Source organism: Choloepus didactylus, chromosome 2 (assembly GCF_015220235.1).
Source record: "Choloepus didactylus isolate mChoDid1 chromosome 2, mChoDid1.pri, whole genome shotgun sequence".
Taxonomy (NCBI): Eukaryota; Metazoa; Chordata; class Mammalia; order Pilosa; family Megalonychidae; genus Choloepus; species Choloepus didactylus.
The window spans coordinates 201,982,756-202,001,513 of NC_051308.1; the positions used below are offsets into that span (position 1 = coordinate 201,982,756).

The 18,758-nt window shown below is 41.2% G+C and overlaps 1 protein-coding gene across 7 annotated transcripts in view; it reads right to left on the reverse strand.

Moving 5' to 3' along the window:
* Positions 1-18,758, reverse strand: part of MAST2 (microtubule associated serine/threonine kinase 2) — a 330,440-nt gene that overhangs the window by 25,225 nt on the left and 286,457 nt on the right. For 5 of the 7 annotated variants that reach the window (XM_037827340.1, XM_037827339.1, XM_037827344.1 and 2 more), the window contains 4 exons: positions 6,829-6,904; positions 4,358-4,378; positions 2,505-2,583; positions 136-290 (listed from right to left, as the gene is read on the reverse strand). In XM_037827340.1, coding sequence (XP_037683268.1) covers positions 136-290; positions 2,505-2,583; positions 4,358-4,378; positions 6,829-6,904 — 331 coding nt within the window. The remainder of the gene's footprint in view (positions 1-135; positions 291-2,504; positions 2,584-4,357; positions 4,379-6,828; positions 6,905-18,758) is intronic. The other 2 variants (XM_037827342.1, XM_037827341.1) reach the window with 1 other exon arrangement.

Consider the following 18,758-nt stretch of genomic DNA (forward strand, 5'->3'; position numbering starts at 1 on the left):
TATCATTGCTTTCATACTACAATGGCAGAGTTGAGTAGCTGTGTCCCTTTACAGAAAAAAGTTGCTGACCCCTGTGCTGTGCAAAAAAGTTGAGATCCACAGGTACTGGGACTAGGGGCAGAGGGCACCCCTCACCTGAGGCTGCGGGAACGGGGCCGCATGGCTGGGGATTGCCGTCCCTCCTCATCTGGTACACTCTCTGTGCTGAAATGCTTTGTCAAAAAGTGCAGTTCATCAGCTGTAGGCTGGAAGGGCAACTGGTGCAGCTTTTCCTGTGAGGAGCATGATGACTACAGGGGAAAATATATTAAAAAAAAAACAAACAAACAACAAAACACCTTTTAAGATGTGTTTTAAAGGGCAGTCCAGGAATGGAAGACTGAAAATGGTCAGGGACTTCCCTGTCAATGTTTAAAATAAACCCAAAGAGGTCTTCTTCCCTTGCTCCCCTTAGCCTTAACAGTGCATGGTCCTGTTCATCTCTAGCACTTCAGAGCCCTCAGCCCTGTGGAAGTCAAGACACTAGAGTCCTTCAGCGTCTTGACCTTCATGAGAAGTCCATAGCTACCTGGGAGCCTCCTTAGATGGTAAAAAGCAGGTTCTCCTGCATGGACCTTTTGCCCTCAGTGAAGCTTTTGGCTAATGGAATGGTGAGTAATTAATAAATCCTGGCTTAGAAATGTACAGCCTGCAAATGACATCCCTTTACAGATTTCCCTTCCACACACCTTGGGAGAACCACCCCAGGGATGATGGCTCAGCAGTGTTTCCTTTTGGCTGCTACCTAGAGAGCAGGCTTTGCTGAGGCTCTGAAGGCTGCGCCCGGACACTTCAGGGACACTAGTAGGTAAGGGAATTTAGCATGGAAAAAAAAAATTGCTTTTAGAACTGGAACCCAGTTCTGAACTTGACCTGAGAACAATTATGAATTCCAAACATGACCGAACGACTAAGGATTCCTGACAAGAGCCTACTGCCACTCACAACAGACCATCTGAGGGAGCAAACTGGTGTGACTACAGGTACCTATTGCTACTGCCTGTGAATGAACTTCTGTTCCACTCTGGAGTCTGTGGATTCCCCCTTCACCTGACAGGCTGGCTGGGAAAGTGGGCAAGTCTAACACCAACAGCCCAATTTCAATTCCCAACTAATCAAGGATCTGGGGGTTTAAATATCCAAATCCATTTAGAGTCAAAGCTGCAGCACCACGCTGAGAGAACACTATTACCACAGGGACAAAGCCTGAATACCACGTGAGAAATCAGCATTTCTTTGGCTAACAGTACAAGCTTCTCCCCATGGAATGCTCTAATACATGAAGCTGTAAACAGCTGGTGGGAGGTCTCCACAGGGTTCTGTCCTGGTCACGTTTTTATAAATGATTTGGATGAAGTTACAAAAAGTATCCTCACCCAACTGCAACTCATATGAAGCTGGTGGGCAGCATAAATCATGGCAGGCAAAAGTGGGACTTTAAAGCAATGGGCTGAGTCTATTAAAATTCTACTGAATAGGAATACATATAAGACTCTTACTTTGGGTCCCCCCAAAAATGACCTGTTTTAGTACAGGATTATGGGAAAAAGGATGTTTATTAGTAAAAGATCTGAAGCTTAACAGCTGCCAAAAGAGCAATAAGATTCTTGGACTAATTTAAGAGAAATGTCTCGGTTAAGGAAGGAAATGATCCTCCTTTTCCCTAGTTAGGATTCATGAAGATGGACAAACTGAGGATGGAAGACCTGAAAAGTGGTGGAAGAGGTAGGAAAGGGATCATCTGGTCTATGGCCTGTTTTTGTACGGCCTGCAAAGTCTAAAACTTTTACTATTTGGCTTACTGTTTGGCCCTTTATAGGAAAATGTTTGCCAACCCTGTCATCCTGGCTTCAATAAAAAGTTGCTCAATGAAGAAGACTCATTTTAGGTCAACTGTGCCTAAAGGCAATTAGGATGTCTGTTGTGTTTTAGGCTAAAACCTTCCCTAAAAGAAATACAACTAGAACTTTTAGAAACAGGCCCAGTCATTTTGCTGACACACACCAAACTTGAATGTCAAATAACCACTCTTCTCTCCTTTTTAGAAAGGAAAAGGGGACAAAAGGAGGGGGGAGGGTCTACCCATGGCCTTTTGGACATTGGAAGGTCACTTGCTCTTGACTACAGTTCTAGAAATAGGGTGAGTAGAATAGGGGAGCCATGCTTAGAAGCACCCAGGCCTGAGCTTCAACCTCAAGCCCTCCTCTGACTCCACCAGGTAAACTGACTCCCAGAGAGGGTGCTGGTTAGTCACTTCCAAAAGCATTTAAAGGGCTGGGCTATGATTGTTAAGGGTCACCAGCACTCTGCCCCACTCAGTCTCACCCTCAAACAACCTCCTAGAGTGTGACTTTGGAGGAAAAGTCAAGAACCACTTTGCAACACTGTAAAGAAAGGGAGCAATAGCTTACCAGGAAGCACTTCCTTGGGGCAAAGGAGGTAAGTCTACAGATTTAGTTACTTACCGAGACAGTGGAGCTCGGAGTGTTGGTTCCATATCCTGAAGAAGGCAAAGAGGCCAAAGACCAGCGACGTCCATCAGTCCTATGTAAGAAAGAAATATTAATCAGACAGTTTCTACATGACCCCATCCTGCGCCCAGGACCTAACTGTCCTTCCACTGGCATTTCTGGAGTAGTTGGTTCACTAGTAGTCTCCTTCTTGTCTCAAGACATTACTGCTCAGTCCACAACATGTTTTCACATCTTTCTGCTATGTGGGGGCCTAATGTTGTGGGTTTTCCACTGCAAAATGAGGCATCTCTGCCTATAAAAGGAGTTCATAGTTCTGAACAAGAACATCTGTATACTCTCAAACTTAATCATGTTCAGAGAAGCAATGGCAGAGGACTCCACTAAAGTCATCATCATGAGGAGGAATTGCCTCTGAAATGAAGTCATTTTCCTTTTTGAAGACTTTATGTGAAGGGCTCCTTGGTCTTCTTCAGGCCACTGGGTTGACAACCAGGAAGAAGTGGACCATTATATGGGTCTGAAGTGAACATGAATGAGTTGATGGCAAATAGTAGAAGGCTGCCTAGGATCCATGAGGATCCTAAAACCAGTTTTTGAGAATGTCTGTTGAAGAGTGACAGTAACCTTACAAAAGAGGAGGGAGGCAACCCTTGGTTGTATATGGGGATTTGGGGGAGGCCTCCTGATGTTCTTAAGAGGAAACTCCCCAAAGCTCTTATCACAAAGAACCCAGCTAATTGGTTTGTTGTAGAGGAGGAGATCAAGCAGGTATCCAAATGGTTTGAAGCTTTATAACATGCGCAGACAAGTGGTGTAACACAAAAAAATTTCTGTGGAGCCCAGAGGGTTAGCCTGCTCTGGTTGAGGGTGGAGAAAACCTTCTTTGCTGTCAATCACAGAGCATTAGAACATTAGCAATGGAGGACCTTTAGAAGTTAAGTTCAGTACTCTCAATTTACAGAAACCACTGAGACCCAGAGATGAGGGCTATTTGTTTGAGGCTTCACAGTTATGGGGGAGGAGGGTGAAGGGGTGAAAAGTGGAGGAAGAAAAAATAAGAAGAAATCTTGCTAGGACTTCTCCTTTGGAAGTGCTCCTACCCACCTCCACCAACACTGAGCAGCTTTCTCTGCTAAGGTCTGCAAAGAAGAGCCAGGGTCCCATGCTGCATGCACATGACTCAAACCTCATGCCACCCAGGCAGCCAACACATGTAAATTATAGCTCTGCTGGAACCTAGTCTCTGAGGCAAAGTATTTTGTGGGAGGGTACTCAAACATGATGTTCTCTTTGTTGGGTCCTGGAAGTGCTACATAGAAAGCATGTCAATTCCATGAAAATAGAGCTCAAAAGATGGGACCAGTGTGACTCAGGGATGGATTTCCCAAACCCCTGTCAAATAACTTTTTCACAGGCAAATTTTCCTTCTTTAGACAGAAATGGAGACCAACTGCATGGCAGCCATTTCTCCATATACTGAATAGCAGGGGCCACCATGGTCAGAAAGAAATGCCACCACAAGATGCCTCTCTTTCTTCTGCTTGGTCACTTCACTGAGTGACTGAGGATAGCTGTGGTGGGAAGAGAGGTGACTTGTTCCTAGGCCCAGAAGCTTGGACTATTCAGCAATTCCTGCCTCCAAGTATGTGAGCCCTGAGCCTCAGTTCCAGCAGGTAGAGGGGATCCCTGAGAGCTTCTTTACGAGATACAAAAGGACCAATGTTCATACCAATAGTCAGAGAAGAATCACCACAGCCAGCTTTCACCATGCACAAAATCACAACCATATCACCTGGCCATGCATAGCAGTTTCCCAGCCCCTCTCCCCTCACATCCTCTATTACCTGTCTGCTCTGTGGCCATGGCTGTAGTGAAAAGAAGGACATCACAGTGAGAATCAAAGGAAATGAGAGTGAGTGATCTGCTTGATCCCTGACACTGGTCTAGCTTTAATAAATCTTGTTAAAGAATGTATAAAAGTTTGAAGCGATATTGTAGGATGGCTAGGTCTATCCTTAGCATTTCATTTTATGTCTTTTGTGTGATATTCCAAACTAATATGATCCTGTAAGGCTCAAGCCTGAGCCCAGTACCTAGGAACAAATGTTTCCTGAGTACTCTGGAAGCCATGGACCTGTCTGGGTCTCCGTGGTAACACCATGCCCCAAAGCACCCTAGTTGGTCCTATTCCTGAAGCCTAAAAAATGAAGCAGATACAAGGGCACTCAATGGAACACGCTGTTCCCACACCTGAAACACTCTGCACACCTGTGCCCTGCTCCCAACATGGCAGGCTCCTTCTCAGCCTTCAGGTCTTAGTTTAAAAGTCAATCCTTCAGAGAAACCTTACGTGACCACCCAGTATAGATTCCCCAACCCCATTCCCTTCCTATTCTTTCAAGCAGCATCCTCTCCTTTCCCTTCATGGTGTTTTCCCTTCACAGCTATTAACTATATATTTATTTGTTTGCTCACTTGTTTACCATCTTCCCTACCACTCATTCTATCAACAAATAGTGACTGAGTGCTTATGAAGTACCAAGAGACACAGCTTTCAACAAAATAAGGTACCTCTATTAAAAGTGCTTTGATTCTGGTTGGGTACAGACAGAGAACAAGTAAATAAGAAAATATCAGGTATTGACAAGGACTACTTTAAAAATAAAACTGGATGATTTGATAGAAAATGACTAGGGAACTTTAGCGTGTGTGGTTATAGAAAGCCTCTCTGAGGAGATGACACTTAAGATGAAACATGAAAGAAAAGAATGAGTTAACAAAGTCAAAATCTGAGGGAACACCATTCCTTAGAAAGGGAACAAATGCACAGACATACTAGGAAGTAGAGACTATGTCTGTTTTGCTACTTGTATGAACTAACTACCCACACAGTGCCTGGCTTATCGTGGGTGCCCAATAAATCTTTACTGAATGAATGGGAAATGACTCAATGCCACTCAAGGGGATCTGGGCACAGGTCCTGCTGTCCCAGCACAGTCCTAATCTGAGGCTGCAGTTCATACCAGCCCAGGCAGGAAGTCTGGGGTAACTTAGTCTTTCCAGCTGGGGTGGAAAAACAAATGTATCAATGCAGCATACTTTTAGACTATTAAGTGATTCTACCTGGATCTTTGTTTAACTAATTGGAAGTTACACAGGGCAGGAGAGATGAATCCATGGAATAAGCCAATATGAGATTTGTTTTGAATAAGACAATTGGGTCAAGCAGGTACACCCAAGTCAGCCACCAAACTTCTCCCAACTTGTCTATGTCCCTTTCAGTTACACAGAACCTTAGAGAGGAAGGGGATAGATTCCTTCTGGGTTATCATTTGAACAGTGGGTTAACGCTTTTTCCAGGAGTCTATTCTTTTTCTATTATGTCTAACAGAACAGTCTTTAAAAGAATTAATCTAAATTTAGAAACCGTGCTGGCCTCAAGCTGTTTTACATTCTCTATCCATTAAGGTTCCAAATCTGCAGCCATGATCTTTCTGGAAGTCTAAATTCCAGACAACTCTAATCAAGACAATTAAATAAATAAATAAGTTCAAAGGACATGAACTCTGCCAACAAAGAATCTTAGAAAATTTCTGAAAAATAAATCATTGGGTACGGAGTCTTGGTATGTGGTCTGGATAAACCCATCTCCATCAGCTTGGCACCTTTCCAGAAACCAGGTGATAACCTGGGCAATAGGCTGAGCTGTCAGGATTGCTACCACGTGCCAGAGATCGGTTTATATCACTTTTGGGAAGGAGAGAGATGAGAGGAGGAATACAAGCATGGCTTTGTGTGTGCTAAATCCTCCTAAATTCATGGAAGGATAAGTGAACACCCTGGTCCCCACAAGTGGCCCCCCACTCAGTTTTCTGACAGGCTTATTTCAGAACCAAGGAAAGAAGCATATATCCTTCAAACCCCTTGGAAATAGCTGAGTAAGAGTAAAAAGTTCTTCCTGGGAGGGAGCCCATTTTCTCACTGATCACCCTAGGATAACTCTCAATTAGCATAATGCTTTGGAATGTACCCTGAGAGCATCAGGGACTTGTGCTTAGAATTAGAAAAATAAATTCACTTTTAATATCTACTGTACTATGGCTCAAACATTCAAATGCAAATACCTAGGACATCTAGGAAGCAAAACTTGAACAAGATGATTATGGGCTGGGAGAGGAAAGAAAGCAGGGAAGGCATTTTGATGCCCAAGGTTACAGACTTGGAGGAGCAGTGGCTCAAAAAAGGAAGCTGATGTTCATGAAAGTGTTAATTACACTTTCATGTTAATCACAGAGAAGGTCTTCTACCAACTTACCTACGGGTAGGAACAAAGGAAAAGTGAGCAGGTGCATTTGGAGAGAAATTCCGGGGGCTGTCCAATGGACTGTTACCTGTAGATGAGAAAGGAAAAGAAACTGCGAGGTTTGCTTCTGAGGACTGTGAGGCTATTTAGGCAAGAAATCATCCTCCAGCATTGGCAATTAGCATATACGGCTGTTTCTTCAGGTCCACCATCTTTTTAACGATTCTTTATTTTTATTTTTTATTTTTTTAACTTTATTTATCAAAAAATTAAAAAACAACAAAAACACGTCTTAAACAAAACAAAGCAAAGGATTACGAAAACAAATAACCTAAAATAACTACATTGCTTAAAACATGTTCCTGTCATACCAAGAAAATTAACAAACCATAATCCAACAAAGGCATAAGAAAAACCAAATAACCTAAAATAACTACATGAAGCTAATTTTAAAAAATGCAATAGCGTTTTTTTACTTTATCAAAAAATAAAAAAAAACAATTTAAATAAAACAAAGGAATAAGAAAAACAACCTTAAATAACTGCACTGCTTCCAGCATGTCCGTACCATATCCCAAGAAAATTAACAAATCCTAACAAAACAAAGGAATGAGAAAAACAAATAACCTAAAATAACTACATTGCTTCCAACATGTTCCTACCATACCCAAGAAAACGTGCAAACCATAATCATTCCTGAGCATTCCCATAACATTGAGATTACCCTCAACAGCTTATCTGTTCTTATCAGATTATCATTCCCCCTTCACTAGTTGCTGTCTACCTCTAGGTCCTCTACATTCTACAATATAAAATATTTATTTTACATTTTTCACAGAGTTCACATTAGTGGTAACATACAATAAATGATTATCTCTTCACAAAATTTGGCAGCCCAGAGGTTTTCTCCCTTGATCCCAAGTTGCCTGTAACAATCCATGCCTCTCAAACATCCATTCCAGGTCTAGCAGTAGCTCGTCTATTTCCTGACTTTCTAGGATTGCCTCAGGCTCCAATCTGCCTAATCTAGTTAAGCGAACTTTCCAAAGGCATGAAGAAGTCATTCTGTGCAGGTGGCTTCAGGAAAGGCACAATCAAATGCTCAAACATCTCACAAAGGGCAACAGGATTCAAGTCTTTTGTATATTTATCTCTATACACCGAATTCAAGGGGCTAAATCAGAAATGTGTGTGATTTAAGGGGATATAGAGGCTCAAAGGTGAGGCCCTGGGATAGCAGTGTTTCTTAAAATAGTACATAACCAAGGCCTCTGAGTCTGTAAAGCAAGCCAACCTCCTTACAGTGTAGGCATTACCTCCAATTCTTTACCTGCTTCGTGTTTCCCTGTAATTTGCTAACTTAAATTTAGCTTGGAAGTTTTGAACAAAACAGCATGTTTATCTTTGTACTAGTCACAAAAGTTCTTGAATCCACTACTTCTCTGGTTATCTTCCAGCTGGGGGTTGGTACATTGGGGCCTCTAGTTGACAGAAGCCGTCAGCATCTCTCCACCCAAAAGATGGTGCTGAAGTAAGCACCATACTCCAGGATGTGTTGACCCCCACCCCTCCTGTTCTCACCTCTGTGAACCAATGTTGGCTATGAGGAATTACAGCTACCCATGGGTCTTGTAGGTCAGCATGCCCTGACTCTCTCTTGGACAGTCTGTTTTCTGCACAAGATTATGGATGCTCCAAGGTGCCATAAAGCTGCCTCATTGTTTCCCATCATCTCCAATCAACAAGGTCTGCTGTCTTTCTGTACTGACCTAGGAAAAACCAGCCTCTCAACCAGCATCCCCACTACACCGTGCAGCACCTCTGTACCAATTATTTAAAGGTAATCTCTTTAGGTAAACTAATTAGGAAGAGGCATTTCAGGTTCCACTCACCCCTTTCCTGGGAGCCTCAGAGAATATACACAACATGCTTAACCTGCTCTCAATCTAGAACCAACTTTGAGTTTGCCAGGCTCTGTGTCCAGGGCTCTTTCTTATGATCTATCTCTGTCTCCCAGTGGGCAAAGGCCACCAGGGTACAAGAGGCATGATCTTGAGTAGTTGTTGCTTGTTCCGGTTTGTTAACGCTGCCATCATGCAAAATACCAGAAATGGATCGGCTTTTACAAAGGGGGTTTATCTGGTTACAAATTCACAGTGTGAAGGCCATAAAAATGTCCAAATTAAGGCATTAACACGAGTATACTGTCACCGAAGGAAGGTCAATGGCGTCCGGAAAACCTCTGTTAGCTGGGAAGGCGCGTGGGTGGCATCTGCTGTGCCTGGGTTGTGTTCCAGCTCCTCTCTCAGCTCCTGTGCTTTCTTCAAACGTTATTCTTGGGGCGTTTTGTCTTCTGTTAGCTTCTCTGGAGCAAACACTGGACTAATATCTCCAAAGAGTCAGCAAAAGTCTGCTTTCAGCAGCCATCTCCAAAATGTTACTCTCAGCTGTTCAAGGTCCTTCTGTTTGTGAGCCCTTTTATAGGACTCCTGTGGTTAAATCAAGACCCACCCTGAATGGGCGGGGTCCATATCTCCATGGAAATAATTTAATCAAATGTTTCATCCTGTTGATTGAGTCACATCTCCATGTAAACACTCACTCAAAGGATTCCAACCAAATCAACACTAATACGTCTGCTCCCACAAGATTGCATTAAGAACATGGCTTTTGGCGGGACATAATATATCCAAACTAGCACATCCCTTTAGCTAGGACTTCATAAGGATCAGGTATCCTCAGAAGCATCAAATTCATTTTTGTTGTTCCTTTTTTTAAATTGTTTTTCTTAGTGTCATCTCAAAGATGAACAAGTATCCTCAGTTTGATTTCTGATATATAAAGCTTTGGTGCTCCCCTAAACTACCCAGTTAAAACCACAAGGAGATTCCTGGACATGGGTATCCTAATAACAATGACTGGCCTTCTAAGGCCAGTTCTGATGCATATCAGAAATAGCTAACACCAAGAAAAAAAATTGCAATAAATAAATAACCAGAACATCAGTGAGCTGCAGGACAACTTCTAGCACCTTAATATATATGTAATTGGAGTCCTGAAAGGAGAAAAGAGTGTGGGATACAGAAAACATATTTAAAGAAAAACAGACAGTAATTTTTCAAATTTCTTGGAAACTATAAACCCACATATCCAAAAAGCTCCACAAACCCCAAGCATGAGAAACAAAGAAAACTACACCAAAGAACATCATAATCAAATTGCTCAAAACTCTTAATAAGGAGAAAATCTTAAAAGCAGTGGTTGGGGATGAGGCACATTACATATAGAGGAACAAAAATAAGGATCGATTTCTCATTGGAAGCACAGAAGACAGTGGTTCAATATGGAATTATTTAAACTATGGAATTATTTAAATTATGGAAAGAAAAAAGGAAAACAAAACCCTGCCAAGCTAGAATTCTATACCTAGTGCAATTTTCATCCAGTTAGGTCTTTGGTTTTAGCTCTTTCTTGCTTTTTGATATATGCATTTAGAGCTATAAATTTCCCTCTCAGCAACGCCTTCACTGTATCCCACAGGTTTTTTTTAAGTGCAATTTTATTGAGATATATTCACATAACATGCAATCATTCAAAGCATACAATCAATTGTTCACAGTATTGTCATATAGCTGTGCATTCATCATGACAGTCAATCTTTAACATTTTCATTACTCCAAAAAAATAAAAATTAAGAGTATCTAAAACATCCCCTTTCCTTCCTCCTCCCCACTGTTCATTTACTTTTTAAAAATACAGTTTATTGAGATATATTCACTCACCCTAAGTCACCACAGTGTACAATCATTCACAGCACCATCATACATTTGTGCATTCATCACCAGAATAAATTTTTGAACCTTTTCCTTACTCCAAAATAAAAATAAAAGCAAAAAACACCTATATCTTCCCATCCCCTCTATCCCACCCTATCCATCTAATTTTTGTCCCCATTTTTCCACTCATCCTGTCCATACACTGGATTAACGGAGTGTAAGCCATAAGGTTTTCACAATCACACAGTCACACTGTGCAAGCTACAAAGTTATATGATCATCTTCAAGTATCAAGGTCACTGGGTTGCAGTCCCACCCCCTTTTTCTTAGGGAAGATAAACTCCCAAGGGAGTTATCTTCTCCATTTGAATTTGTCTTTCTGGCTCTTGGTTAGCATGGAACTGAAGATGCCTGAGGCTTTCTCTAATGGGCTGCTTAGAATGAGAGAAAAAAAAATGGGAACAGCAAAAGCCCTTTTCAGAGCCAGTCCTCAGTCCCTTAGTTTTCTTGGGAACAGCCTAGTCTTCCAATATTCTAAGGTCAGCCATCTCCAAAAGTCTCTCTTCTTATTTATTTATGTATTTTTCCCCGTCAGCCCTGCCTCCTCCCTGCTGTAAGGAATCTGTTTCCCTTCCTGCTCCGTGCTTGTAGCTTGTATTCAGTAGTCCAAATGTGTTAATTAAAACTGCAATTGGAGCTTGGTTGAGGTACTTTCCCTGTAACCTGTTTCTTTTTTTCACACAGCAGTGTTTCAGCTGGGCCTGTCCTGTCCAAGAGGGGAGGTGCTTCAGCTCTGGGTTTGTGGAGCTTTACTTATGATTCTGTGCTACAATCTCAGCCGCTCCACCTGTGCCAGGCTGGTATATGCTGTGTGTTCATTCATGGATGTCTCCCAACAGTTGTTCCAGTTTATTTACTAGTTGTTCCCGGAATTTACTAACTAAATTCACATCTCTCTATGCCACCATCTTGCTCTGTCCATCCCACATGTTGTGTTCTCATTTTCATTTGTCTCTAGATATTTACCAATTTCTCTTGCAATTTCTTCTTTGACACACTGGTTGTTTAGGAATGTGTTGTTTAACCTCCATATATTTGTGAAAGATCTGTTTCTCTGGTGGTTGCTGATTTCTAGTTGCATTCTATTGTGGTCAGAGAATGTGCTTTGAATAATTTAAATCTTTTTAAATTTATCAAGACTTGTTTTGTTCCCAATATATCATTCATCCTGGAGAACGTTCCATGGGCACTAGAGAAGAATATATATCCTGGTACTGTGGGATGTAACTATCTATATGTGTCTGTTAAGTCTAATTCATTTATCATATCATTTAGGTTCTCAATTTCCTTATTGGTCCTCTGTCTAGCTGTTCTATCTACAGAAGAGAGTGATATATTGAAGTCGCCCACTATTATTGTAGACGTGTCTATTGCTCCCTTCAGTTTAGCCAATGCTTGTCTCATGTATTCTGGAGCTCCCTGACTGGGTGCATAAACATTTATGATTGTTATTTCTTCTTGGTGAACTGTCCCTTTTATTAATATATAGTGTCCTTCTTTGCTTCTTAGGACATTTTTGCATTTAAAGTCTATTTTGGAGACTTCCAGAAGATGGCAGTTAGGAGAGACGGGGCAAAAAAAACACCTCCTTGGAAACTACTAGATAAAAGCCAGAAAGTGACCCAGAATATCAGTTCCAGCGATGCACCAGCTAGACAAGGTCTGCTAAATCCACAGGGACTGTGCACTTGGTGAAACCAGGAGTCTGCGTTCTGAAACGAGTGAGTAAGCCTGCTGAATATCTGGCAGCCACACTGCGGTGTTGGGAAACCATGGGTTGGCGTTTGGAGTCGGACTAGTTTTTTTTTTTAAAAACCCAAAAGCAGCTGTGGATACAGCAGTGAGAACCGCACAGTGAAGTGCGGCAGGAACGGGCTGTGGGTATGCTTCAATATCTGGCAGGGATGATAGCCTTTCACACACCCACTGCTAATTGTCTCTGAGCGAGGAAGGCAGAGGTTAGCTAAAAGGGGAAAATAACCATGCCCCTTACAGCCATCTTCCAAGCGGGCTGGGAATGCTCCTGCCCGGCGCTGGCACCACAGTCCAGAGCCGCACCAAAAAACCCAGTGTGACAGGAAATGTTTCCAGCATCACGTACACATGCCACAATATCGGGCATGGACAACAGCCTTTTGCACACCCATAGCTAAGTGTCCCAGAGCTAGGAAGGCGGATCTGTGAAAAAAGGGTAAAATTGGCATGCCCCATAGAGCCATCCTTTCAGCAGGCTGGAACGCCCTTACACAGCCTGGTGGCCCAGAACTTCCCTTGAGGGATGGTGCGCACTTGTGACGTAGCACAACCTTCCCTCAGCAGAGGCCTTGGGAGGGCATGGCTTAAAAGAGGGACCCACTCAGAAATCCCAGGGACCATACGCCAATTCCAAAGACTTGTGGGTCAGTGGGAGAGACAATCAGTGGCGAGACTGAACTGAAGGTTTAGACTCTTACAACAGCCTTAAATCTCCAGGAACATCTGGGAGGTTTGATTATTAAAGCCACCTTCCCTCCCTAACCGCTCAGACACACGCCCCACATTCAGGGTGGGCAGCACCAACTACACACGCAAACTTGGTACAACAATTGGATCCCCACACACCACAAAGACAAAGTTGGGGAGAACTGGCTTGAGGGGAATAGGTGGCTTGCAGATGCCACCTGCTGGTTAGTTAGAGAAAGTGTACACCACTGTGCCAGTTTGAATGTATTGTGTCCCCCAAATGCCATTATCTTTGATGTAATCTTGTGTGGGCAGATGTTATCAGTGTTGATTAGATTTCTTTGAGTGTTTCTTCGGAGATGTGCCCCACCCAGCTGTGGGTGATGACTCTGATTGGATAATTTCCATGGAAGTTGTGCCAGTTTGAATGTATTATGTCCCCCAAACGCCAATATCTTTGATGTAATCTTGTGTGGGTGGACCTATCAGTGTTAATTACATTGTAATTCTTTGAGTGTGCCCATGGAGAGGCGCCCCACCCAACTGTGGGTGATAACTCTGATTGGATAATTTCCATGGAGGTGTTGGCCCACCCATTGGGTGGGTCTGAATTAAATTACTGGTGCACTATATAAGATCAGACAGAACGAGTGAGCTGCCACAGCCAAGAGGGACACTTTAAAGAAAGCACAGGAGCTACAGATGAGAGACAGTTTGAAGACAGCTGTTGAAAGCAGAGTCTTGCTCTGGAGAAGCTGAGAGAGGACAAATATCCCAAGTGCAACTAAGAGTGACATTTTTGAGGAACTGCAGCCTAGAGAGGGATGCCCTGGGAGAAAGCCGTTTTGAAACCAGAATTTCAGAGCAGACGCCAGCCACGTGCCTTCCCAGCTGACAGAGGTTTTCCGGACACCATTGGCCATCCTCCCGTGAAGGTGCCCAATTCCTGATGCATTACCTTGGACACTTTATGGCCTTAAGACTGTCACTGTGTAACCAAATAAACCCCCTTTTATAAAAGCCAATCCATCTCTGGTGTTCTGCATTCTGGCAGCATTAGCAAACTAGTACAGAGGTGTTGCTCCACCCATTCGAGGTGGGTCTAAGTTGATCAGTGGAGCCATATAAATGAGCTGACATAACAGAAGGAACTCAGTGCAGCGGTGAGTTGACATTTTGAAGAGGAGCTACAGCCAAGAGGGACACTTTGAAGAAGGCACAGGAGCTGCAGATGAGAGATGCAGTTTGAAGATGGCCGTTGAAAGCAGACTCTTGCTCCGGAGAAGCTAAGAGAGGACAAATACCCCAAGTGCAACTAAGAGTGACATTTTTGAGGAATTGCAGCCTAGAGAGGAACGTCCTGGGAGAAAGCCATTTTGAAACCAGAACTTTGGAGCAGACACCAGCCACGTGCCTTCCCAGCTAACAGAGGTTTTCCGGATGCCATTGGCCATCCTCCAGTGAAGGTACCTGATTGTTGATGTGTTACCTTGGACACTTTATGGCCTTAAGACTGTAACTGTGTAACCAAATAAACCCCTTTTTATAAAAGCCAATCCATTTCTGGTGTTTTGCATGCCAGCAGCATTAGCAAACCAGAACAACCACCAAGCTGTAGACCTGACAAATTAGTGATTAGTCTTTGAATTTGCCTACATATCCTAGAAGAACCCTATCAAGTTAAGCAAATGCCAAGAGGCCAAAAAACAACAGAAAATTTTACAGCATATGAAAATATCAGACGATATGGATAACCCAAACCCAAACACCCAAATCAAAAGATCAGAGGAGATGCAGTACTTGGAGAAATTAATCAAAGAACTAAAGACAAACAATGAGAGCATGGCACAGGATATAAAGGAATGAAGAAGACCCTAGAAGAGCATAAAGAAGAAATTGCAAGAGTAAATAAAAAAATAGATGATCTTATGGAAATAAAAGAAACTGTCGACCAAATTAAAAAGATTCTGTATACTCAGTACAAGGCTAGAGGAAGCTGAACAATGAATCACTGACCTGGAGGATGACAAAACGGAAAATGAAAGAACAAAAGAAAGAATGGGGAAAAAAATTTAAAAAATTGAAATGGACCTCAGGGATATGATAGATAAATAAAACACCCAAATATAATACTCACTAGTGTCCCAGAAGGGGAAGAGAAGGGTAAAGGTCTAGAAAGAGTATTCAAAGAAATTGTTGGGGAAATTTTCTCAAACCTTCTACACAACATAAATACACAAAGCATAAATGCCCAGCGAACTCCAAATAGAATAAATCCAAATAATCCCACCCGAAGACATATTCCGATCAGAAGGAGCAAGTTCTGAAAGCAGCAAGAGAAAAGCAATTCACCACATACAAAGGAAACAACATAAGACTAAGTAGTGAATACTCAGCAGCCACCATGGAGGTGAGATGGCAGTGGCACAACATATTTAAAATTTTGAGAGAGAAAAATTTCCAACCAAGAATTCTTTATCCAGAAAAGCTCTCCAAATTTGAGGGAGAGCTTAAATTTTTCACAAACAAATGCTGAGAGATTTTGCTAATAAAAGACCTGCCCTACTTCAGATACTAAAGGAAGCCCTACCGACAGAGAAACAAAGAAAGGAGAGAGATAAGGAGGAAGATTAAGTATAAAGAGATTCAATATTGGTTCATTAAAGGAGAATAAGAGAGAGAGGGGGGAACATATATCTGACAAACATAAACCAAAGGATAGGATGGCTGATTCAAAAAAATGCCTTCACAGTAATAACGTTGAATGTAAACAGATTAAACTCCCCAATTAAAAGATACAGATTGGCAGAATAGATAAAAAAAATGAACCATCAGTATGTCGCATACAAGAGACTCATCTTAGACACAGAGACACAAAGAAATTGAAAGTGAAAGGATGGAAAAAAATATTTCATGCAAGCTACAGCCAAAAGAAAGCAAGAGTAGCAATATTAATCTCAGATAAAACAGACTTTAAATGCAAGGATGTTATGCAAGACAAAGAAGGCCACTACATACTAATAAAAGGAGCAATTCACTAAGAAGAAATAATAATCATAAATGTTTATGCACCCAACCATGGTGCCACAAAATACATGAGACAAACACTGGCAAAATTAAGGGAAGCAACTGATGTTTCCACAATAATTGTGGGAGACTTCAACACATCACTCTCTTCCATAGATAGATCAACCAGACAGAAGACCAATAAGGAAATTGGAAACCTAAACAATCTGATAAATGAATTTTATTTAACAGACATATATAGAACATTACATCCCAAATCACCAGGATACACATTCTTCTCTAGTGATCACAGAACTTTCTCCAGAATAGACCACATGCTGGGACATAAAACAAGCCTCAATAAATTTAAAAAAATTGAAATTATTCAAAGTACATTCTCTGACCACAATGGAATACAATTAGAGACTTAGAAAATTCACAAATACCTGGAGGTTAAACAACACATTCCTAAGCAATCAGTGGGTTAAAGAAATGGCAAGATAAATTGCTAAATATATAGAAATGAAAGAAAACGAGAACACAACATATCAAAACTTATGGGATGCAGCAAAAACGGTACTGAGGGGCAAGTTTACAGCACTTAAACACATACATCAAAAAGGAAGAAAGAGCTAAAATCACAGAACAAATGGAGCAGCAGAAGAAGCTAGAAAATGAACAGCAAACTAATCCTAAACCAAGTAGAAGAAAAGAAATAACAAGGATTAAAGCAGAAATAAATGAGAGAGAACAAAAAAACAATAGAGAGAATAAATAACACCAAGACTTGGTTCTTTGAGAAGATCAACAAGATTGACAAGCCCCTAACTAGACTGAGAAAATCAAAAAGAGAAAAGACACATATAAACAAAATAATGAATGAGAAAGGTGACATTACCGCGGATCCCGAAGAAATTACAAAAATTATAAGAGGATACTATGAACAACTGTATGCCAACAAACTGGATAATGTAGAGCAAATGGACAATTTCCTGGAAACATATGAACAACCTAGACTGACCAGAGAAGAAACAGAAGACCTCAACCAACCAATCACAAGCAAAGAGATCCAATCAGTCATCAAAAAACTTTCCACAAATAAATGCCCGGGGCCAGATGGCTTCACAAGAGAATTCTACCAAACTTTCCAAAAACAACTGACACTAATCTTACTTAAACTCTTTCAAAACATTGAAGAAAATGGAACACTACTTAACTCATTTTATGAAGCTAACATCAATCTAATACCAAAACCAGGCAAAGACGCCCCAAAAAAGGAAAACTACAGGCCAATCTCCCTAATGAATATAGATGCAAAAATTCTCCAAAAAATATTTGCAAATCGAATCCAAAGACACATTAAAAAAATCATACACCATGACCAAGTGGGGTTCATTACAGGCATGCAAGGATGGTTCAACATAAGAAAATCAATCAATGTAATACAACACATTAACAAATTAAAAGAGAAAAACTCAAATGATCATCTCAATAGATGTTGAAAAAGCATTCAACAAAATCCAACATCCCTTTTTGATAAAAACACTTCAAAAGGTAGGAATTGAAGGAAACTTCCTCAATATGATAAAGAGCATATATGAAAAACCCATAGCCAGCATAGGATTCAATCGGGAGAGACTGAAAGCCTTCCCTCTAAGATCAGGAATGAGACAAGGATGTCCACTGTCACCACTGTTATCAACATTGTGCTAGATGTGCTAGCCAGGGCAATCCAGTGAGACAAAGAAATAAAAGGCATCCAAATTGGAAAGGATGAAGTAAAACTGTCATTATTTGTAGATCATATGATCTTATATCTGGAGAACCCTGAGAAATCGATGATAGAGCTACTGGAGCTAATAAATAAATTTAGCAAAGTAGCGGGATACAAGATTAATGCACATAATTCAGTAATGTTTCTATATGCTAGAAATGAAAGAAGTGAAGAGACATGCAAGAAAAAGATACCATTTTCAATAGCAACTAAAAAAATCAAGTACCTAGGAATAAACTTAACCAAAGATGTAAAAGACCTATACAAAGAAAACTACATAACTCTACTAAAAAGAAATAGAAAGGGTCTTAAAAGATGGAAAAATATTCCATGTTCATGCATAGGAAGGCTAAATGTCATTAAGATGTCAATTCTACCCAAACTCATCTACAGATTCAATGCAATCCCAATCAAAATACCAACAACCTACTTTTCAGTCTTGGAAAAGCTAGTTATCAAATTTATTTAGAAAGGGAAGATGCCTCGAATTGCCAAAAACACTCTAAAAAAGAAAAATGAAGTAGGAGGACTTACACTCCCTGACTTTGAAGCTTATTATAAAGCCACAGTATACAAAACAGCATGGTACTGGCACAAAGACAGATATATCAATCAATGGAATTGAACTGAGAATTCAGAGATAGACCCCCAGATCTATGGCCGACTGATCTTTGATAAGGCCCTGAAAGCCACTGAACTGGGACACAACAGTCTTTTCAACAAATGGAGATGGGAGAGTTGGATATCCATATCCAAAAAGAATGAAAGAGGACCCCTACTTCACACCCTACACAAAAATTAACTCAAAGTGGATCAAACACCTCAATATAAAAGACAGTACCATAAAACTCCTAGAAGATAATGTGGGGAGACATCTTCAAGAC